The 18,898-nt window shown below is 53.0% G+C and overlaps 1 protein-coding gene across 1 annotated transcript in view; it reads left to right on the top strand.

Moving 5' to 3' along the window:
* The window catches only part of SEZ6L (seizure related 6 homolog like), an 87,610-nt gene that overhangs the window by 67,675 nt on the left and 1,037 nt on the right, over window positions 1-18,898 (top strand). The window contains exons 12-15 of the mRNA XM_075533415.1: window positions 6,757-6,951; window positions 12,358-12,390; window positions 16,809-16,920; window positions 18,368-18,470. Of these exons, the coding sequence (XP_075389530.1) occupies window positions 6,757-6,951; window positions 12,358-12,390; window positions 16,809-16,920; window positions 18,368-18,470 (443 nt within the window). The remainder of the gene's footprint in view (window positions 1-6,756; window positions 6,952-12,357; window positions 12,391-16,808; window positions 16,921-18,367; window positions 18,471-18,898) is intronic.

Genomic DNA, 18,898 nt, shown 5'->3' with positions numbered 1-18,898 from the left:
TCTGGCCATACTTCTCCCAAACAGACTTGCCTCTTTTTCTTCTTAATCATTTTATTGGGGCTCATACAACTCTTATCACAATCCACACATACGTCAATTGTGTAAAGCACACTTGTACATTTGTTGCACTCATCATTCTCAAAACATTTGCTTTCTGCTTGGGCTTTTGGAATCAGCTCCTCATTTTTCATTTTTTCCCTTCCCTCCCGGTCCTCCCTCCCTTATGAACCCTTGATAACTCATAATTTATTATTATTTTATCATATCTTCCACTGTCCGATGTCCCCTGTCACCCACTTTTCTATTGACCATCTCCCAGGGAGGAGATTATATGTAGATCTTTGTAATCTGTTCCCCCTTTCTACCCCATCTTCCCTCCACCCTCCTGGTATCTCCACTCTCACCACTGGTCCTGAAGGGATCATCCGCCCTGGATTCCCTGTGTTTCCAGTGCCTGTCTGTACCACTTGCACATCCTCTGGTCTAGCCAGATTTGTAAGGTAGACTTGGGATCATGAGAGTGGGGGTGGGGGTGGGGGAGGAAGCATTTAAGAACGAGAGGAACGTTGTGTGTTTCATCCGATGAGCAGCACAACACTTAACCCACTGCACCACCAGTGCAGAACCACGAAATACAGGGGACTGTGTGGTGTAGTGGTTAAGCGCTGAGCTGTGATTCGTATGGTCAGCAGTTTGAAACCACCAGCAGCTCCGAGGGAGAAAGACAGGGCTTTCTGCCCCAGTAAACAGTTATGAGTCTCAGAAACGCGCATGGGGGCGGATCTGCGTCAGCATGGACTTGGAGGCAGGGAGAGAGCGTGGGAACCCAGCAGATCTTGGCGTTCATCCGTCTGTGTGTCTCCAGATGCACCTGTGTCCTAACCACCATACTAACCATCAGCGGGGAAGCTCATGGCCGCGATGAGACTGCCTGCTGTTGTCTTGTGGATTCAGGCCCCTGGCATCCCCCAGTGACACAGAGCAGGGCGGCCCCACAGGGTTTTCCTGGCTCCTACCTTTGTTTCATTTCTTTAATGTTTTTTTAATTATCATATAATTTTCATACTACACAGTGGTTTCAATATATGACAAAGAGCTGTGCCATCAGCTCCACCATCCATGTTAGAACATGTCTTCACTCATGTACCCATTATCATTAGTTCTCCATCTCCCCCACAACCTCCCCTGCCATAATCCTAAGGAACTATTGATCTAGCTATTATCCCTATAGATTCATCTAGCCTGGATTTCATAGCAAGAAAAATCGTACAAAACAACAACAAAATGACACAAAGACCTCAATCCAAAAGAAAGCAGGAATAATAAAAACCAGAACAAGTTTCAAAAGGGGGTCAAGAGGGAAAACAAAGGATAAGATGTTAAGTTTTTAAGTAATTGAGCCTGCAGTCAGAGCCCTGGTGGCTCAGTGGGCCACACCCAGGGGTGCTGACGGAAAAGTCCACAGTTCACCCCCACCAGGGACAAGGACGGCGAGGCTACCCACTCCCACAGACTGGCGATTGCCATCACCCATCAGGAAGCACACTGCCAGGCCTCTCTTTCACAGCAGCACTGGCTGGATTCACACTGCCAACCTTGAGGCGGGCCACGAGCCCACGCTGCACGTCCCAGGGAGCTCAGCAACGTCACGAGCTATAGCAAGTTCTCAGCCAACACTGCTTGCTAATCGCCACTCAGTTTCCCCTGCTGCTGCTGCTTGTTGTTCAGTGCCATCGAGCTGATTCCCATCACCACAGGGTGTGTGTAGCTCCCTCCTCACCCCACATGGTTTCCCAGACCCTGCATCTGCCTTTACTGCAGCAGGTCACCAGCGCTGCCCTCCAGCAGAGCAGCTGGTGGCTTCAAACCGACAACCTTTGGGGGTCGCAGCCAAGCACCTCACGGCGGCGCCACCACGGCTCTTTGCGCTGCTGCTGTTAGACGTGGTTGAGTTTAGCTCTTGCTCATGGCAGCCTCGGGTGTAACAGAGTGGAGGGTGCCTGGCCCTGCGTTTCCCAGACCACTGGCAACACTACGGACGTTGCTGTGGACTCAGCTCCTGTGCCAGACAGCCTCCCGTGCGACAGACCGAAAGGCTCCCCAGCCCTTCACAGTGGCCACAGCCATTGGCTGGCTCCTGCTGTGGTCACTGCACATTCTGAGTTCCACCACCACGACACCGCCTTCTGGGTGAGGGAGCCATAAGGTTCTCATTTACAGATCTCCAGGTCTTTCTTCCTAGTCTGTCTTAGTCTGACAGCTCCACAGAAGATCGTCCACCAGGGTGATCAATACTGGAGGCACACTGACAGATTGGGGGCGGGGGCCATTAACTCAGGGGCCCTGGTTCGAACAGTATTCCCATTCCCCTGTAGTTAAAGAGATGGGCAGACTGAAACTAGAAAAGGATTCTTGGAAAAGAATGGCATGGCTCCATCGATTGTATTGCACCTACACCCCAAATCGAATCCACTGCTGTCAAGTTGATTCCAACTCTTAGCGACCAAAGAAGAACTGCTCCCTAGGGCGTCTGAGGCTGTCAGTCTTTACAGAAGCAGACAGCATCCTCTGTCTGCCAAAGAGCGACTCGTGGCCTCCAACATTACAGTTAGCTACACAGTGTTGACCCCACAATGGCACGACTCAAGGGCAATGAGGAAACGACATTAACATGCCTAAGAAGAGCCCTGGCGGCATAGTGGATTTTGAGTTGGGCTGCTAACTGCGAGGTCAGCAGTTTGAATCCACCAGTCACTCCATGGGAGAAAGAGGAGGTTTACTACTTCCATAGAGTGTTGCCGTCTCAGAACCCACAGGGGCAGCTCTGCCCTGTCCTATAGGGTCGCCATGAGTGAGAATCATCTGACCAGCAGTGAGTTTGAGGGAGAAGTGGAATCAGGAAATTAGCTGAACTAGGGTGATCCTAGCATGTCACTGGAGTCCCTCGGTGGCGCAGAGCATTAAGTACACACTACTAGCTGGCAGGCAATTCAAACCCATCTCGAGGCACCTCTGAAGAAAGGTCTGGCAACCACTGCAAGTGGCCACAATCTCGGGCAGCCTACAGGGTGTGGGGTCCCAGTGGATCGGAACGGACTTAACGGCCGGGGTTTGAACACATCCCAGGGGTGGGCACTGTGGAATAACCTCCAAGACCTGCTCGCACTCTGCGCCTTTACAACCCGGAACAAGAACCTAGCCTGGGTCCTTGTTCCATCTCCCTCAGCACCCAGGAAGTAGGAGTTTGTGGAGCACATGGGTGAAGGGATGGAGGGAGTGGCTGCAGTGTGCGGAGCCCTCCCTGGGGAATGTGGACAGCTGGACTGCTTCTTTACGTCACGTGGAGGCAGGGTCGTGTTTATATTGTCACCATTGTATCCCCACGGCCGCGGACAGTCCCTGGCACACAGTAGGTGCTCGGTAAACATTTGTTGTATTACTCCATCTGTTCATTTCCCCGAAAGGAACTTCAGGGAAAAGGTGATGGGGCACTCGTTCAGTGTCGCACTGCCACCTGCCGGCCAGTTCGTGGGGACTTGGTTTGTGACTTGGGATGTGAGGACAAATAACAATCAGACCGGCTGCGTACACTGTTCTCGTAGAGCACGGGGGGGGGGGGCCGGGGGGGGCTTCTGGACAGCGTATCAGATGATGCTCCCCTGCTGTGCCTCCAGTCACAGATGTCCTCATGCCACCGCCTGTCCCCACAGAGTCGCTGTCCACTCCCAGCGGCCCCAAGCGCGTGAAAGAACAACTGCATCCCACAGGGCCTCCGCTGGCTGCTGTTGCAGGAGCTCGCTAGACATCTCTTCTCAGGCACTGCTCTCTCTCAGCCTCACTGCCATCGAGTCGAGGCCGACTCAGCCACTCCATAGGGCAGGGCTGAGCTGCCCCTGTGGGTTTCCAGGACGGTAATGGTTTCACGGGAGTAGAAAGCCCCGTCTTTCTTCCAAGGAGTGGGTGGTGGGTTTGAACTTTGAACCTTGTTTACCGTAACCCAACTCATAGCCACTATGCTCCCAGTGCTCCTTCTCCATAGGACGGTTCACCGTAGGTCATCAATTGCTTCATCCCAGTCAGATGGGAGGGAAAGGAGGTGCAAGTTCAACAGCATGCCCATTGTTTATGGAGCACCTACTATATGCCTTGAGGAGCCCTGGTGGCATAGTAGTGGTGCCTTCAACTGCTGACCACGAGATCAACAGTTCAAAACCACCAGCCACTCCTGGGAAGAAAGAGGAGGCTTTCTCCTCCAGTTAAGAGCTGCAGTCTGAGACACTCACCGGGATGCTGGACGTCGGCATTGACCATGACAGTGACATTTGGTTTTTGTTTGTTGTTTGTTTTTAGACTAAATTCCTAGCACAAGCTAAGCATTTGACCCCCATTACTTTATTTAATAGGCACTCCTTATTGATCAAGCGTTGGATTGCTAACCACAAGATTGGAGATTCAAACTCACTAGCCGCTCTGCAGATGAGACTGTCTGCCCCTGTGAAGATGTAGTCTCAGAAACTCAGAGGGGCACCTCCACCCTGCCCTGTGAGTTGGGATCAACCCAATGGCAGTGGGGAATCTTACTTAACCAGAAGCTCTGGTGGCCCACAAGTTAAGCTCTTTACTGCTAACTGGAAGGTTGGCCGTTCAAGCCCACCCACTGCATGCTGCAGCCGTCTGCTTCTGTAAATATGACAGCTTGGAAACCCCATGGGGCAGTTTTGGTCTGTCCTGCAGGTTCACTACGGGCCAGATTAACTCAACAGCAAAGGCTATGGTCTCAGCAAAAGGAGGCCTGGCAGTGCGATGGTTGCGCGCTGGCTTGCTAGCTGAAGAGTCAGCAGGTCGAACCCACTAGGGGCCCCATAGGGGAAGGTGTGGCCATCTGCTCCTGCGAGTTTCTGAGCTGAGGACTGTTGTTGAGAGTAGAAAGACCTGCCTTTCTCCTGTGGAGCAGCGGGTGGTTTCAATAAACACGGTAAAGATAACCACCTAGGAGCACTGTCCACCTTGTCACACGGGTCCTGCGAGTCAGAACCGATGGGACAGCCCGCAACATCATATTCAGTACATCCTTAGGTGGTGTGCTGGCTACACCTTGGGCTGCCCACCGCACAGGCAGCAGTTTAAATCCACTAGCCACTCCACAGGAAAAGATGAGACTTTCTACTCCCACAACAAGTTGCCGTCTCAGAAACCCACAAGGGCAGTTCCACCCTGTCCTAGAAGGTCACTCTGAGTTGGAGTCCACTTGATGGCACTGAGTGAGCAGGTGGTACAGAAGAAGAAAGAGGGGCGATCTGCTCTGACCAGATGAACAGCCTCGGAAACCCACAGGGGCAGTTTTGCTCTGTCCTAGAGGGTCACTGTGAGTCAGCATTGACTCGGTGGCAGTGGATTGCACTTCTGAGTGTAGGTGGCACGAACAGTTCCAGCTCTTCTGCCAGCCTAGGGTGGCAGCTGTTCAAACGACCCAGCAGTGCTGCTGAAAACGGCACCTGGCATCCACTTCCGTTCCGACGGCAGCCACACAACCAGATGCAGCTTCTGCGCCACACACACGGGCCGCCATGGATCCGAATCCTCCTGCGGGCAGCTAACAGCGTCTCCTCATTGAACCCCCCCCCCACCACCACCACCACCGAGTTCCAAGGAGATAGGGACCACTGTTGCCTCCGTTTTACTTGTGACAAACTTGGGGCACGGAGTGGTTGTGTCACCTGTTAGGGGTCACATAGCTAAGACAATAGCAATATTGAATTGATGCTGACTCCCAGCCACCCTACAGGGTAGAACTGCTTATGGAACTGTAACTTCTTATGGAAGTAGAAAGCCTTGCTTTTTTTCCAGAGGAGCAGCTGGTGGTTTCAAACCACTGACCTCGTGGTTAAGCAGCCCAACGTGTAACAATGGCGCCACCACGCGTCCTAGACTCAACGAACCCAGACTCAATGGAAAGCATTTACTTCCACTGTCCCGTGCGTCCTCTTGTGGCCATGTGTGATGTGTGCTGAGAGAGAGGAGGGCGAGACTGCAGAAGGGGACACCACAGCTCATGATGAGTCAAGATGGAGTGAGGAGACGCAGGGGAAGTGGAACAGAGCCAGACCATGGGTCTTGGGTGTCACAGACTCTGATGTCAGGGAGTCACATGTTAGGGCACAGAACTGGTCTGTGGGGGTTCAGGTCTTCACGGGAGCAGGCCTTTCTTCCATGCTGTGCTAAGTGGGTTCAAACCAACACCTTGGTCATTAGCTGCATGCAAATGGTTCAGGACACCTAGGGACCGAGTAAAAGCCCAGGCCACTGCCATGGCGTCCATCCCGACTCATAGCAACACTCCGGGACAGAATAGAACTGCCCCTGTGGGGTTCTGAGACTGGAGCTCTGTATAGGGACAGACTCTCCCAAGGAGAGGCTCATGGGTTGGATCCACCGACCTTTCGGTTAGCTCCTGAGTACTTAACTACTGGGCCACTGGGGCTCGCAGAGACCTGGTAAGAAACAAAAAAACACGTTGCCTCCTAGTCTACCATGGCCCGCAGCGATCTTATAGGACAGGGTGAAACTATCGGTCTTTACAGATGCAGTCGCCCTCATGTGTCTCCCTCAGAGCGGCCAGCGGGTTCAAACTGCCAACCTGAATGCTCACTAGCAGCCAGCACTGAACCCACTGTGCTAGCAGGGTTCCTCAGGGACCCATTGGGGGCACTAGAGATTGTCAGCATCTCACCCCTGCTCCTCTGTCTTCCGTTTCAGCGGAGGAGACCTTGGCTTGTGACAACCCCGGGCTGCCTGAAAATGGGTACCAGATCTTGTATAAGCGTCTCTACCTGCCTGGAGAGTCCCTCACCTTCATGTGCTACGAGGGCTTCGAGCTCATGGGCGAGGTCACCATCCGGTGCATCCTGGGACAGCCATCCCACTGGAACGGACCCCTGCCTGTTTGCAAAGGTAAAGAGACTGTGAGAGGAGACAGCTGCCAGGAGCGCGGTGCGGGTCACAAGCTCGTCCTGAGGAGCTGTGGTGGCGGCCATGCTCATTGCTGGCTAGTTAGCTGCTGTCTCGGTCTTGAGTCCCAGCGACCCCAGGTGCTACAGAGTGTGGAACTGTCCCGCAGGGCCAGCCAGACTGGGGTTTTCAGGAAACAGGTACCAGGTCTTTTGTTCTGTGGAGCTACTTGGTGGATTCAAACTGCCGACCTTTAAAGCGTCGACCTTCAGCTGAGCCACCTGCAAGCTGATGGTGGTGATGTTGGATCCCTCAAGTCACCCAAGACTCGCCCCACCGCCATTGAGTCGATTCCAACCCACAGCAGCCTGTAAGGCAGAGCGGGCTTCCCCACAGCTCCCCAAGGCTTCATCTTTTTATTTTTCATAAATCATTTTATTGGGGTTCTTACAGCTCCTATAACAACCCATACATCAATTGTATCGGGCGCATTTGTACATATGTTGCCATCATCATTTTCTAAACATTTTCTGTCCACTTGAGCCCTTGATATCAGCTCCTCTTTATTCCTTCCCTCGGCCACCCTCCCGCCCTCATGACTCCTTGATAAATTATAAATTATTGTTATTTTCATATCTTACACCTCCCGCTGTCTCCCTTCACCCAGTTTTCTGTTGTTTGTCCCCCTGGGGGAGGGGAGTTGCACGTCGATCATTGCAATCAGTGCTTCCCCTTTTTCCCCCATCTTACCCCGACCCTCACGGTATTGTTGCTCCCATTACTGTTCCTGAGGAGTTTATCTGTCCAGATTCCATGTGTCGAGAGCTCTTATCTATACCAGTGTATATGCTCTGGTCCAGCCAGATTTGTTAGGTAGAACTAGGGTTACGATAGTTGGGGGAGGAAGCATTAAAGAACTAGAGGAATGTTGTGTTTTGTCGTTGCTATACTGCATCCTGGTTGGTTGGACCCTTTCTTGTGACCCTCCTGTGAGGAGATGTCCAATTGTCTACAGATGGGCTTTGGGTCTCCAAGGCATCATCCTCACTGGAGCAGAGCCTTGGGGGAGGGGGCGGAACATTTGGGTAGCAGCCAAGAGCTTAACCATTATGCCAACAGGGCGCCTTTTCTCTAAGGCTAGACCACTTACTAAGGTGATTCAATCTGCGATGTCACCATGACTCTATGCTTCCTGGGGGGAAAAGCTCATGTCACCCACTAAGAGATGCCATGCCTCTTCATTGCTCAGACGGTGAAGTCTATGTGGTCAAATACCTCTTCTAAACAGACTTTGATCATCTGCGGCACTCCTGAAAACCCACCGTCTCCCAAGCAATTCCAACTCATGTTTTGTTACCTGCTGTCATGTCACTTCGACGTACAGCAACGCGATGTAGAACAGAGCAAAATACGACCCAGCCCTGCGCCATCCTCACACTTGTTGCTAAGTTTGAGTACATGGATGCAGCCACCGTATCCACCCGTCCTTGGGGGCTTGCCTCTATTTCACTGCCCTCCATGTTACCAAGCATAATGTCCTTCCCCTGTCCAGGGTGCGTGAGGCTCTAAGGAGCACAGTGGCTGTACTTCCAACACAGATTTGTCTGTTCTCCTGGCGGTCCATGATGCTTTCAGCATTCTTTGCCATTACCATGATTCAAATTCCAAGTTAAAGCAGTTCTACAACTCACTGCCATTGAGTTAATTCCAGCAAGGCTTCTGAGACTGTAACTCTTTACAGAACAGAAAGCCTCCTCTTTCTCCCTTGGAGCTGCTGTGGTTTGAACTGCTGGCCTTGTGGTTAGCAGCCCAACACTTAACCTCTGCGCCACCAGGGCACCCCCAGCAACCCTATAGATTTTTAAAAATCATTTTATTGGCGGCTCTTACAGCTCTTGTAACACTCCATACATCAATTGAATCAAGCATATTTGTACATATGTAGCCATCTTGAGCCCTTGGTATAAGCTCCTCTTTTTTCCCCTCCCTCCCCACACCCCACCCTCGAGAATTCTTGATCAAGTATATATTGTTATTATTATTTAGTATCTTACACTGTCCATTGTCTCCCTTCACCCACATTTCTGTTGTTCGTCCCCTTCGCAGGGGGGAGGGGAGATGTTACATAGCCAACCTTGTGATGGGTTCCCCCTTTCTCGCTTTTTCCCGTCCCTGACCAGCCCCCCCTCATGATATTGCTACTCCCACCACTGTTCCTGAGGAGTTTTGAGAACTCTTATCTGAATCAATGTGTGTTCTCTGGTCTAGCCAGATTTACCCCATAGCTTTTGCTGTCTTTATAGAAGCAGACAGTCTCATCTTCCCAAGAGCTCTCTAGGGATGGGGGAACTGCAGCCTTACATTTCCACATCACTGCATTGGGCCTGGTAACATTGTAGGATAAGCAGTGGGCAGCTGACCGCAAGGTCAGGCGTTCACACCCACCAGCCGCTCCCTGGGAGAAAGATGAGGCTGTAAAGATTTACAGTCAGAGTCAATTCTATAGCAGTGGTATTTTGTTTTGCTGTTTGGGTTTTTTTGCATGTTGTTTGTTTGTTTGTTTAGTGGGCCACCAAGCCTCTTATTTGTGCATCCTGGCTTCGAAGTTGAAAATCGTGTCCTCAATCAGTCTGTAGTATTCTTGGGGAAAGCCCAAACTAAACTCACAGCCGTCAAGCCGATGCCGCCTCATCGTGACCCCACAGGACAGGGAGCACCGCCCCTGAGGGTTTCCGGGACTGTGACTCTTTACAGGGGTAGAAAGCCCTGTCTTTCTCCCTTGGAACGGCTGGGGGTTTCAAACTGCTGACCTTGCTGTTAGCAGCCCAAGGTGTAACCAGTACCCCATCAACAATTAAAAGCAGACTCTCACGCCAACCCAGCACACCTCTCCACACAAAGTAGAAGAGAAAGGAAACCTCTTTATTCTAGAGTAGGCATTACAGCTGAATGAAAGAAACACACATGCTCTGATAAGGGATAGCCAAGGCATGACTGCCATCCTGCCAGCACCCAATGCATGGCAGCCCCAGGCCCCAGGCCGAAAGAAGACACACCCCGGCCCAGTCCTGAGCCGTCCCAGGAGCGTGGGACCCCTGTGATCCACACGACTGTCAATGGCTGACTCTGGGGGGTCGAGCAGCAGGCCTTTCTTCCTAGTTCATCTCAGTCTGGAAGTGCCACTAGAACCTGGCCTAGCAACACCAGGGCCTCCAGTGACTAACAAGAGGGGGGCATTCATGAGGTGCCAAGAATCTCCCCCATATGGTGAGAATTCCCCGCCAACTCCCTTGCCAGAAGACCCCAGCCAAGGAGTCAAGGGCAGAGCTAAAGGATGATCAGGCTGTTCTGGATGGAGCTCTGCCTCCATCCCTCAGAAGCTCTGTATCTCAAGCAGGTGAATGTCCTTCTCTGTGCCTGTCCGCTCATCCGGGTCATGCGGCACAAGGACTGGCATCTGGTGAGGGATGCAGTCCTTGGTCTTGTCTTCCTGTCGTTTTTTCCCTCTGGGATGTGGGCAGACCCTACGGCCAAGGACTTCCACTAAAGAGAGTCGATGACGGAGCCCAGGTCCTACTGCGGGTTAACCATTTGTCTGCTAACCGAGAGGTCGGCAGTTAGAGCCGACCAGCCACTCCGAGGGAGGAAGATATGGTGATAATCTCCGTGCCTATAAAAGGAGGGAAACGGAAACAAGAGCGCTTCATGCTGAAAGCAACAGACCTTGGGGAAAAGTCAAATGGAAACAGACTAGAAATCTTGTGTGACACACAAGCCGGTTTCCAAGAAAGAAAGCAAAGAGACAGACTTTGATGGAGGGGGTGCATGTGAACGCTGGAATAGACCGAGGGAGACAGGCGAAGGATGGATGCGTTGGAATGATGGTGCGGGCAAAGAATATCAAAAGTAACATGGTGAACTGCCAACGGAGCAAGTCACTCTGTCGTGAAGAAGTGCAGCAGGGTGCGCCGTAGAGGCCAGGACGGCAAGACTGTATCCCACGTCCTGTGGACAGTTATGGAGAGAGACCAGCCCCTGGAGAAGGACTCCACGCTTGGGAGAGTGGAGGCGCGGTGAACTAGAAGACCCCCAAGGAGACGGATTGACACCACGGCTGCCACATGGGTCCACCTGGGAGGGTGGCGCAGGACTCGGGGGAGGGGGAGCCGCGGTTCCCTCCAAGAAAAGAGCCGGGCACGCTGCAGGGAGGTTTGCTACAGAGTTCGAGCTGTTAAATGGAACATTGAGGATCTGGAACGCAAACCCCCTACCTGATTCACGAGAAAATGTGTCCAACACAAATCCATAAACGCAGGAAAGGGCGACAATCTCAGAAGCCCTCGAGGCGCGTGTCCTTCTGTTGCGGAGGGTGGCTGTGAGTCCGGACCCGCTGGGCGGCAGTGGGGTTATCCCGAAGGGAGCATCGACAGCTAGAAGCCTCTCAGGAAGTGGTGCTCAGCCTTCCCCCTGCCGTGACCCTTTCATTCAGTGCCTCCTGTGTTGGTGACCCCAACCGTGACATGACTTTCGTTGCTACTCCATCACTGTCTTTTTGCTACTGTTATGAATCGTAAAGCAAATCTGATGTGCAGGATGAATTTTCATCATTACAAATTGAACATAACCACAGCTGAATATAAAAAGACTGATCAGCATCCAGATTAAGTTCCCCTGGCACAGATTTTTTTTTGCAGTATTTGATGACTTTACATGATTTTACATTTACCCAGTAATTATAATTCATGAGGTGTTGTTTTACCTCCAATACTGCTGCTTTCAAGCCAGCAGCTGCTCTCTACACATGTGTGACTGGTCCGCATAAGTACATTATGGCGCCAACCCTGTCACATACACCTGTATTTGTACGGGGTGTATGTGATGGGGTTAGTGCAATGATGTCATCACACTGGGTACTCTCATATGTGGGCGTATCTGCAGGTAGTCAGACCCACCCAGAGATGGATAGAGGAACGGTGTCTCTCTTCCTAAGATCATCAGAAATATGAGTCGTAGGCGACCCCGGTGAAATGGTCTTAGGCGTTCCCTGTGAAAGGGTCTTTCAACCTCCAAAGGGGTCGCGACCCACAGGTTGAGAACTGTTGCTCTTGATATTTCCTGGGGAGCTCCGGGTGAGATTTGGGAGAGCACTTTTCTCCTGTGCACCCAGGACTTGGCTCCCATGACACTCCATGTTTCCTCTGCTCGAGTCAGGTCTCGTGGAGCAGTCCCACTCTGTCCTGGATGGTGACAGCGGGCCAGGGAGTGGCCGGGTGGGGGGGAGGGAAGGGGGCAGACAGGCTAAGTAAGAGCCTGGCAGAGGCTTTGGGAGAAGGTGGCATGGGCTTGGACCCTGAGCAGAATCTCCTGGTTGTTTGACGTTGACCGGCGCTCCTTGATCTCTCTTTGCAGTGAACCAAGACAGCTTCGAGCATGCTCTAGAAGGTGAGTCACATCGTGAAGAGAGCCAGTAAGTCACGCTAGCCGCAGACAACACGGGCAGCTCTTGGCATGACCTGCCCACCAGCTTACACCCTCTGAGTGCTGGCGAGCATGTGCAGACATGTCATGTTGTCCTGAAAGGCCCTCTTTCAGGATGTGGACGAGATGTAATGCTCAATCTGCTTGTGCTGACCAGGCAGTCCTAGATGACAGCCCTTCTGCCTCGGAAGGCACAGCTCTAGCACCAAGGGTTTGCCTTAGCCGGGGGTGGGGGAAGGCAATAATATGGGAATAAACATGGGGAAACTTTGCCTTTCATCCTAAGCACCCTCCTGGTTTGGGGAGGAGGTCCCTGAGTGGCGCAAACAGTGAAGCACCTGGCTATTAACTGGGAGGTCGGAACCCACCTAGGAGTACCTCTGAAGAAAGGCCTGGTGATCTGCTGCCAGCAGGTGACAGGCTTGGAAAGTCTGCAGCACGCGGGGCTGGACTCCTCGGGACGGTGCCCGGTCCCTCCTTCTTTCCCTCTCATTAAGAAGTGCCAGTGGGGGGTATGGACGTGTCACGGGTCTTGAAAAGCTGGCCAGGGTTTCGTGGTTGTTGTCTTTCCACATTGTGGCCTCTTCTGTCCAGCCATGTGCTCTCTCAGGAGGGCATCCTGCTCTCTGTGTTGTGGTTCTGCCTTAGAACACACACCACCCCTCCATCCCCACCCCGCCAACTCACAGCAGCCCCAGACATGTGGCTCGTAAGGTCTTTGTGGGCTGAGGTCCAGCATGGCTCGCCAGGCCGTTCTTCTTGGTCTGCCTCAGTCCTTCTGGAAGCTCTGCTGACGTGTATTCCGCCTCACAGGAGCATGCAGCCCCTGGCAGATGGGCTGGGGCTGGGCACGAGGGATACTGAGACGCACGCCTGGGAATCAAGCCCAAATCCTGCTCAGCGCGGTTAAGAATTCAAGTACCGAACTGCCTTGACAGCTGTGGTCACCTGCACCCATCGAGTTGGTTCCAACTCACAGTGACCCTCTGCCCCCCAAAAACTCACTGCCATCGAGCTGATTTCCACTCATAGCAACCCTACCCAGAACAGGGTGGACGTGGCTCTGTGTGTTTCCCAAATGGTAACTCCTTCAGGGGAGCAAAGTCTCGTCTGGTGGTTTCCAACCTGGAACCATGTGGTCAGCAGCCCACCGACCCTATTGGACCGCTAGAACGCCCAGGCTGCAGGACAGAATACGTTTCTGTTCATTCTCCACCCAGCATCGTTTTTAGAAAACTGCCAACCAGTTAAGCCATTGGGACTGCTTCCAGAGCCAGACTGCGCGTTCTGACAGTAGATCACTGAGTTGGGCCCAGGTGGTGTGAGTGATGCTCCGGGGGTCCCTGTTCTACGTCGCAGGTAGCTTTTAACTTTTTTTTTTTAACCAAGCCATTTTATTAGGAGCTAATCCAGACACCCTACACTTCCATGGTTCGGTCACATCAAGCAGTGCTGTACAACGGCTACCAAAATCAGTTTCAAAACATGTTCTTCCTTCTTGCACTCCTTGATGTCAGCTCCCCTTGGCCCCCAACTCCTCTCCCTCACTATCCCCCCAGGAAGCCTTACTGTGAGTGCTGTCTCTATGGGTTCCTATAGAAAAACACCTAACAAAGAGTCAAGCAGGCTATCCACAATGACAAAACGCATCGGAGATAAACCCCGACATGAAGACAAACACATAAAATATGGAAACCCAGAGTGCGTCAGAGGGGAGAGCAAGGGACAAGGCTTCAACCCTGCCAGTCCGCTTCCTCATTTTCATCTGCCGGTGGCATTTCGAGCCTTACCAGGGAGAAGGAACCAGGCTATGCTGGAAGGGTGAGGGAGGCCACATGTCCGTCACGCCATGGGCAATGTAGAAACGGGATCCACAGGAGTTTTGTACCTAGAAACTTGATTCCCTGTAGGTGCCGACCAATGAGTCATGAGAGCATCCTACAGGCTCCAAGGTCATGGGCCCCGCAGAACATGCTGTGCTCATCCTTTTCCTGGGGGCCCTGGTGTCTCCGGCCCCGGGGGGGCTTGGGTAATGGTTGTAGATGGACGTCCAGCCAAGCTCTGTGAGACAGGACTGTGGAGAACTGCAGAAGAAACCTGCAGGCTAAGCTGCTCCAGGGTCTTCGAGCCACGCTTGGAAGGACCACTGCCATGCCACAACAGCTGTGGCAGTTCCCAGTGTTGCCCCAGACTGAGTGGGGCACGGGAGCCCCCAGGTGAGGCCGAGGGGCACCATAAGAACATGCTATAGTAGGTGGCTGCTGACCGACCAAGGTCGGGACATCTGGATGTCCCCGGGGCTGCCCAGAGCCCATTCCTGGTCATCCTTTTTCATATCCTCCACAAGTACAGGTCCGCTGGGGAAGCTGATAAAGACAACAAGATCTTGCTGCCATTGCATTGGCGCCAGCCTATAGCAGCCTCATAGGACAGGGGTTCTGTGGGGTTCCAAGACTGGAACTCTTTACGGGAGTAGAAAGCCCTGTCTTTTTCCTGTCGAGTGGCTGCTTCAAACCGCTCTTCTTTCAGCCAACAGCCCTAGTGATCACAAGTCAGGACCAGTAAACAGGAAGGATGCAGTCATGCCACACCTCTTCTCAGCCAGCAGTGGTCCCTTGCTTCTGTCTCCTTGGGCCAAGAAGCCTGCCGGTCACTCTGTCTCACAGTTCCCTAGCCTCTGCGCGGCTCCTCTGTTGGGTCTCAAGGTCTCCCTGTCTCAGCCTCTCTCTGTTGTCCTGTCCCCTAGTCTCCCTGGGCCTCTGGCATTGGCCACTTCAGACAGTGATCTTGAACGTGTTCTTCTGGCACTTTTATGAAACTGCGGTGTGGGCCAATGTGATTGAGTAGCCTTGGGTAGGAGCCCATAAGTCTTATGGCAACAAGCCCACCCTTCCTCCAATGAGCAGAGAGGTTTGGAAAGCTCCACTTAGAAGCCTGGTAGTGTGTGCCACCCCAACTAACTCTACTAACTCTTAGTGACCCTCTGGGACAGAGGAGAACATCCCCGTGAGGTGCCCAAGACTGTGATCTATGTGAACGCAGACTCCGCATGGCATCTCTCTCCCACAGAACAGCCGGTCATGGCCAGGCACTTTAACCACTGCACCACCAGGACTCCTTTTAGTGTGGGGCCCAGGACCACCCACTGTTCTACAAAATAAATAAATAGAGGCCCAGAACCCACTCCACCCCAGGGCCCTACAGCCTATTCAGTTGAGTGGATTCTGACCCGCAGAGGCTCCACATGTGTCTGAGGATAAGTGGGCCCCCTGAGGGTGCCAGTGCTGGGTTTGGAGGAGTAGATCTCCAGGACTTTTTTCTGAGATCCTACGGGTGGGCTCAAAACTCCCACCTGACAGGGAGACGTATCACTGGTGTGCACCCCCAGACACTCACCCCGATCTGTCCCCGTCCCTGAGACTTGGTTTTTAGAATTCTGACCACTCTGTGGAATGTCCCAGTGTCACATTTGGAAGTTCCCCCAAGGCCATCCTTGAATTTGGTTTTTAACCAGATTTTGACTGCTTGTTAAAAACTTGTGGTTAAATGGGTGTGGTAGGATCAGGGTTAGGAGGTCCTGGGGAAGCAAGGCCAGCCCCAGCCTCAGGCACATCGGAAGGCAAGCTGTGGTGACTCTTCGGAGTAGTTCAACTCTGCACACAGGGGTCGCCAGCACTTAGAATCCACCAACAACAATAACAACCTCAGAGGAAGAAGCCTCTGCCGTCAGTGAATCCCGCCCATCGCAACCCTGTAGGACTGAGTAGAGCTGCCCCTATGACTGTCGAGGGCTGTAACTCTTTAGAGGCGCAGAAAGCCTCGTCTTTCTTCCACAGAGCTGCTGGTGGGTTCAAACTGCTGACCTGGGGTCAGAGCCCAAGGCTTAACACACTTAGCCCACCAAGGCTCCTACCAACAGCAATGATAACGTTCAAATAGTGTCATGCTGCTTGCCCTGATGGGCTGGCCCAACGGGTTCCCTTCTAAAGGATTCTGCCATCATTGAGGCCAGTGAATCGAAGACCCACACAAACATCAGACCCTGAGACCAGACGAACTGGAGGGTGCCCAAATGACTACCCACACCTCTGAAAGGGATCCCACTTGAAGGGGGGATGGGGGCCGGCCAGGGATGTGGAACAAAACTCAAGATGATCCAACAGACCAGACTAGACTGCTGGGACTCACAAGACAATGATGTTTCATCACCCCGAGGCTCTTGGCCAAGTCCCAGCCTCTGCTCCGCCTGGTGCTGGTCCTCCCATGTCCAAGGCTCTGGGCGGTCAGTCCTTCACTCGGGTTCAGGGCTTGCGTGGAAGCTGGGAGGCTGCATGGGGCAGTGTGTGAGCCCCAGAGGCCTTACCTGAGTGTGTGTTCAGTAGCAGAAGCGGCAGCCGAGTCGTCCCTGGAAGGCGGAAACATGGCGCTGGCCATCTTCATCCCGGTCCTCATCATCTCTTTATTGCTGGGCGGAGCCTACATTTACATCACCAGGTAAGAGGGGCTATGGAGGGCGAGGGAGCGGCATACTATGGGACAAGGCCTCTTCCCTCTGAGCCTCGAGCTCTCCAGGTCTCCATCCACAGCTTGGAAGAGGGAGAGAGAGAGAGAGAGAGAGAGAGAGAGAGAGAGAGAGAGAGAGAGAGAGAGAGTGTGTTTACCAAGATCTGAGGTCACAAGCCACACACTGTCACCAGAACCAAGGATAACGCTTGACCCGCGGGAAGAGGAGATGGGGTAGGATCGGCTGTGGTTGTGGGCACGGTGAGTCAGTGTGGACTCCATGGCAGTGACTTTTTCCATGCCCCGTCAGGCGCCCTGGGACACAGTGAGTTATATGTAGGGCTGCTAACCACAAGGTCAATAGTTCGAACCCCCCAGATGCTCTGTGGGAGGAAAATGAAGCTTTCTGCTCCTGGGAAGGGAGCTGAATCACAGCATCCTACAAGCAAAGGTGAGGACAGTGTGTCACTCACAGTGACCTTGAAGGACAGGGTAGAGCTGCCTCTGTGGGCTTTTGAGACTCTGACTCTTTACAGGAGTAGAAAGCCTCGTCTTTCTCCAAAAAAGTGGCTGGTGGGTTTGAACTGCCAACTTTGTGGTTAGTAGGTGTTTAATAAACGCTCACTGTACAAGAGACAAGGAGCCCTGGTGTAGTGGTTAGGCATTGGGCTGCAACCACAAGGTCAGCAATTTGAAACCACTAGCTACTCCTTGGGAGAAGGATGAGGCTTTCTACTCCCATTCAGAGGTAAAACTTGGGAACCCACAGGGACAATTCTACCCTGCCCCTCGGGGGTGCTATGAGTCAGAGTCAACTGGATGGCAGTGCGTCTGGGGATTTGACTTGGTTTGGGTGTATAAAGAGAAAGCCGAGGCAGTCTGCTCCGTAAAGACTGATGGCCTTGGAAAAGCAGAAGGGCAGTTCTGCTCTGTCCTCTAGGGTCGCTGTGAGTCAGGAGCCCCTCGAGGGCAGTGGGGTCCAGGTTTTCATTGTTGCTGCACTAAGGAGGGATTTGCATCCCCTTCCAGGTGAAAGAAAGGCCCACGTGAGTCACCACTGGCAGGGTGAGCGGTGAGAGGGAATTAGGTTTCTGCCGTTCCCCTTGGTATCCCTCGCCGGCAGAAGGTTGTCTCACTCTCCTCATCGTTCTTAGTGAAGAGGAGTCCTTAAATCCCCGCTGCCACTGAGTCCACGCAACTCATAGCGACCCTATAGGAGAGGACAGAGTGGTCCCTGTGGGTTTCCGAGACAGACAGCCTCATCTTGCTCTCACGGGCCAGCTGGTGGGTTTGAACTGCTGCCCTTGCAGTTAGCAGCCCAACACATAACCTGACAAGTCACCCGGGCTACAGCAGATAGGTCAGTGCTGGCGGAGCTGCTGGGGGTACCCATATTGTAACTCAAGCACTGGCTCTTCCCTTCTCCTCTCCCCTGCAGATGTCGGTACTATTCCAACCTCCGCCTGCCGCTGATGTACGCACACCCCTATAGCCAGATCACCGTGGAGACGGAATTTGACAACCCCATTTATGAGACAGGGGTGAGTGGCCGCTTCCTCTCCCCGGTTCCGCTGGCATGGAAAGTCGAGTGCTCCTTTTGCTCACAAGGAGACCATCCCCTCATAATATCTGAGTTGACGACTCCTCTGGTAGCAAGGTCCCTGGAAGAAGGGGCAGCTCCACGGGGTCACGGCGGAGAAGGGTCAGGGCCCAGTGATGGCCTGGTGGCCGAGTATGACGCAGTGGCAGTGGACACTGCGGCTATATGTTGGGGTGGCAGGGCCTGAGCTGGGTACCAGGAAGCAGAGTTGTGAAGCAAAGAGATATGGTTCCTGCCACGAAGGAGCTTCCCATCCTCAGCAGAGACGGCTAGTACCAGTAGTCAGTACTATAGTTGTCAGGGGCCAGCAACACCATGCACAGCTGAACGGAGCACCCCTGACCCTCCATGCACCTCACCATCGTCACC

Source organism: Tenrec ecaudatus, chromosome 16, assembly GCF_050624435.1.
Source record: "Tenrec ecaudatus isolate mTenEca1 chromosome 16, mTenEca1.hap1, whole genome shotgun sequence".
Lineage (NCBI taxonomy): Eukaryota > Metazoa > Chordata > Mammalia > Afrosoricida > Tenrecidae > Tenrec > Tenrec ecaudatus.
Note: the sequence above shows the minus strand (reverse complement) of the source record. Positions and strands in the feature narration are given on the sequence as shown.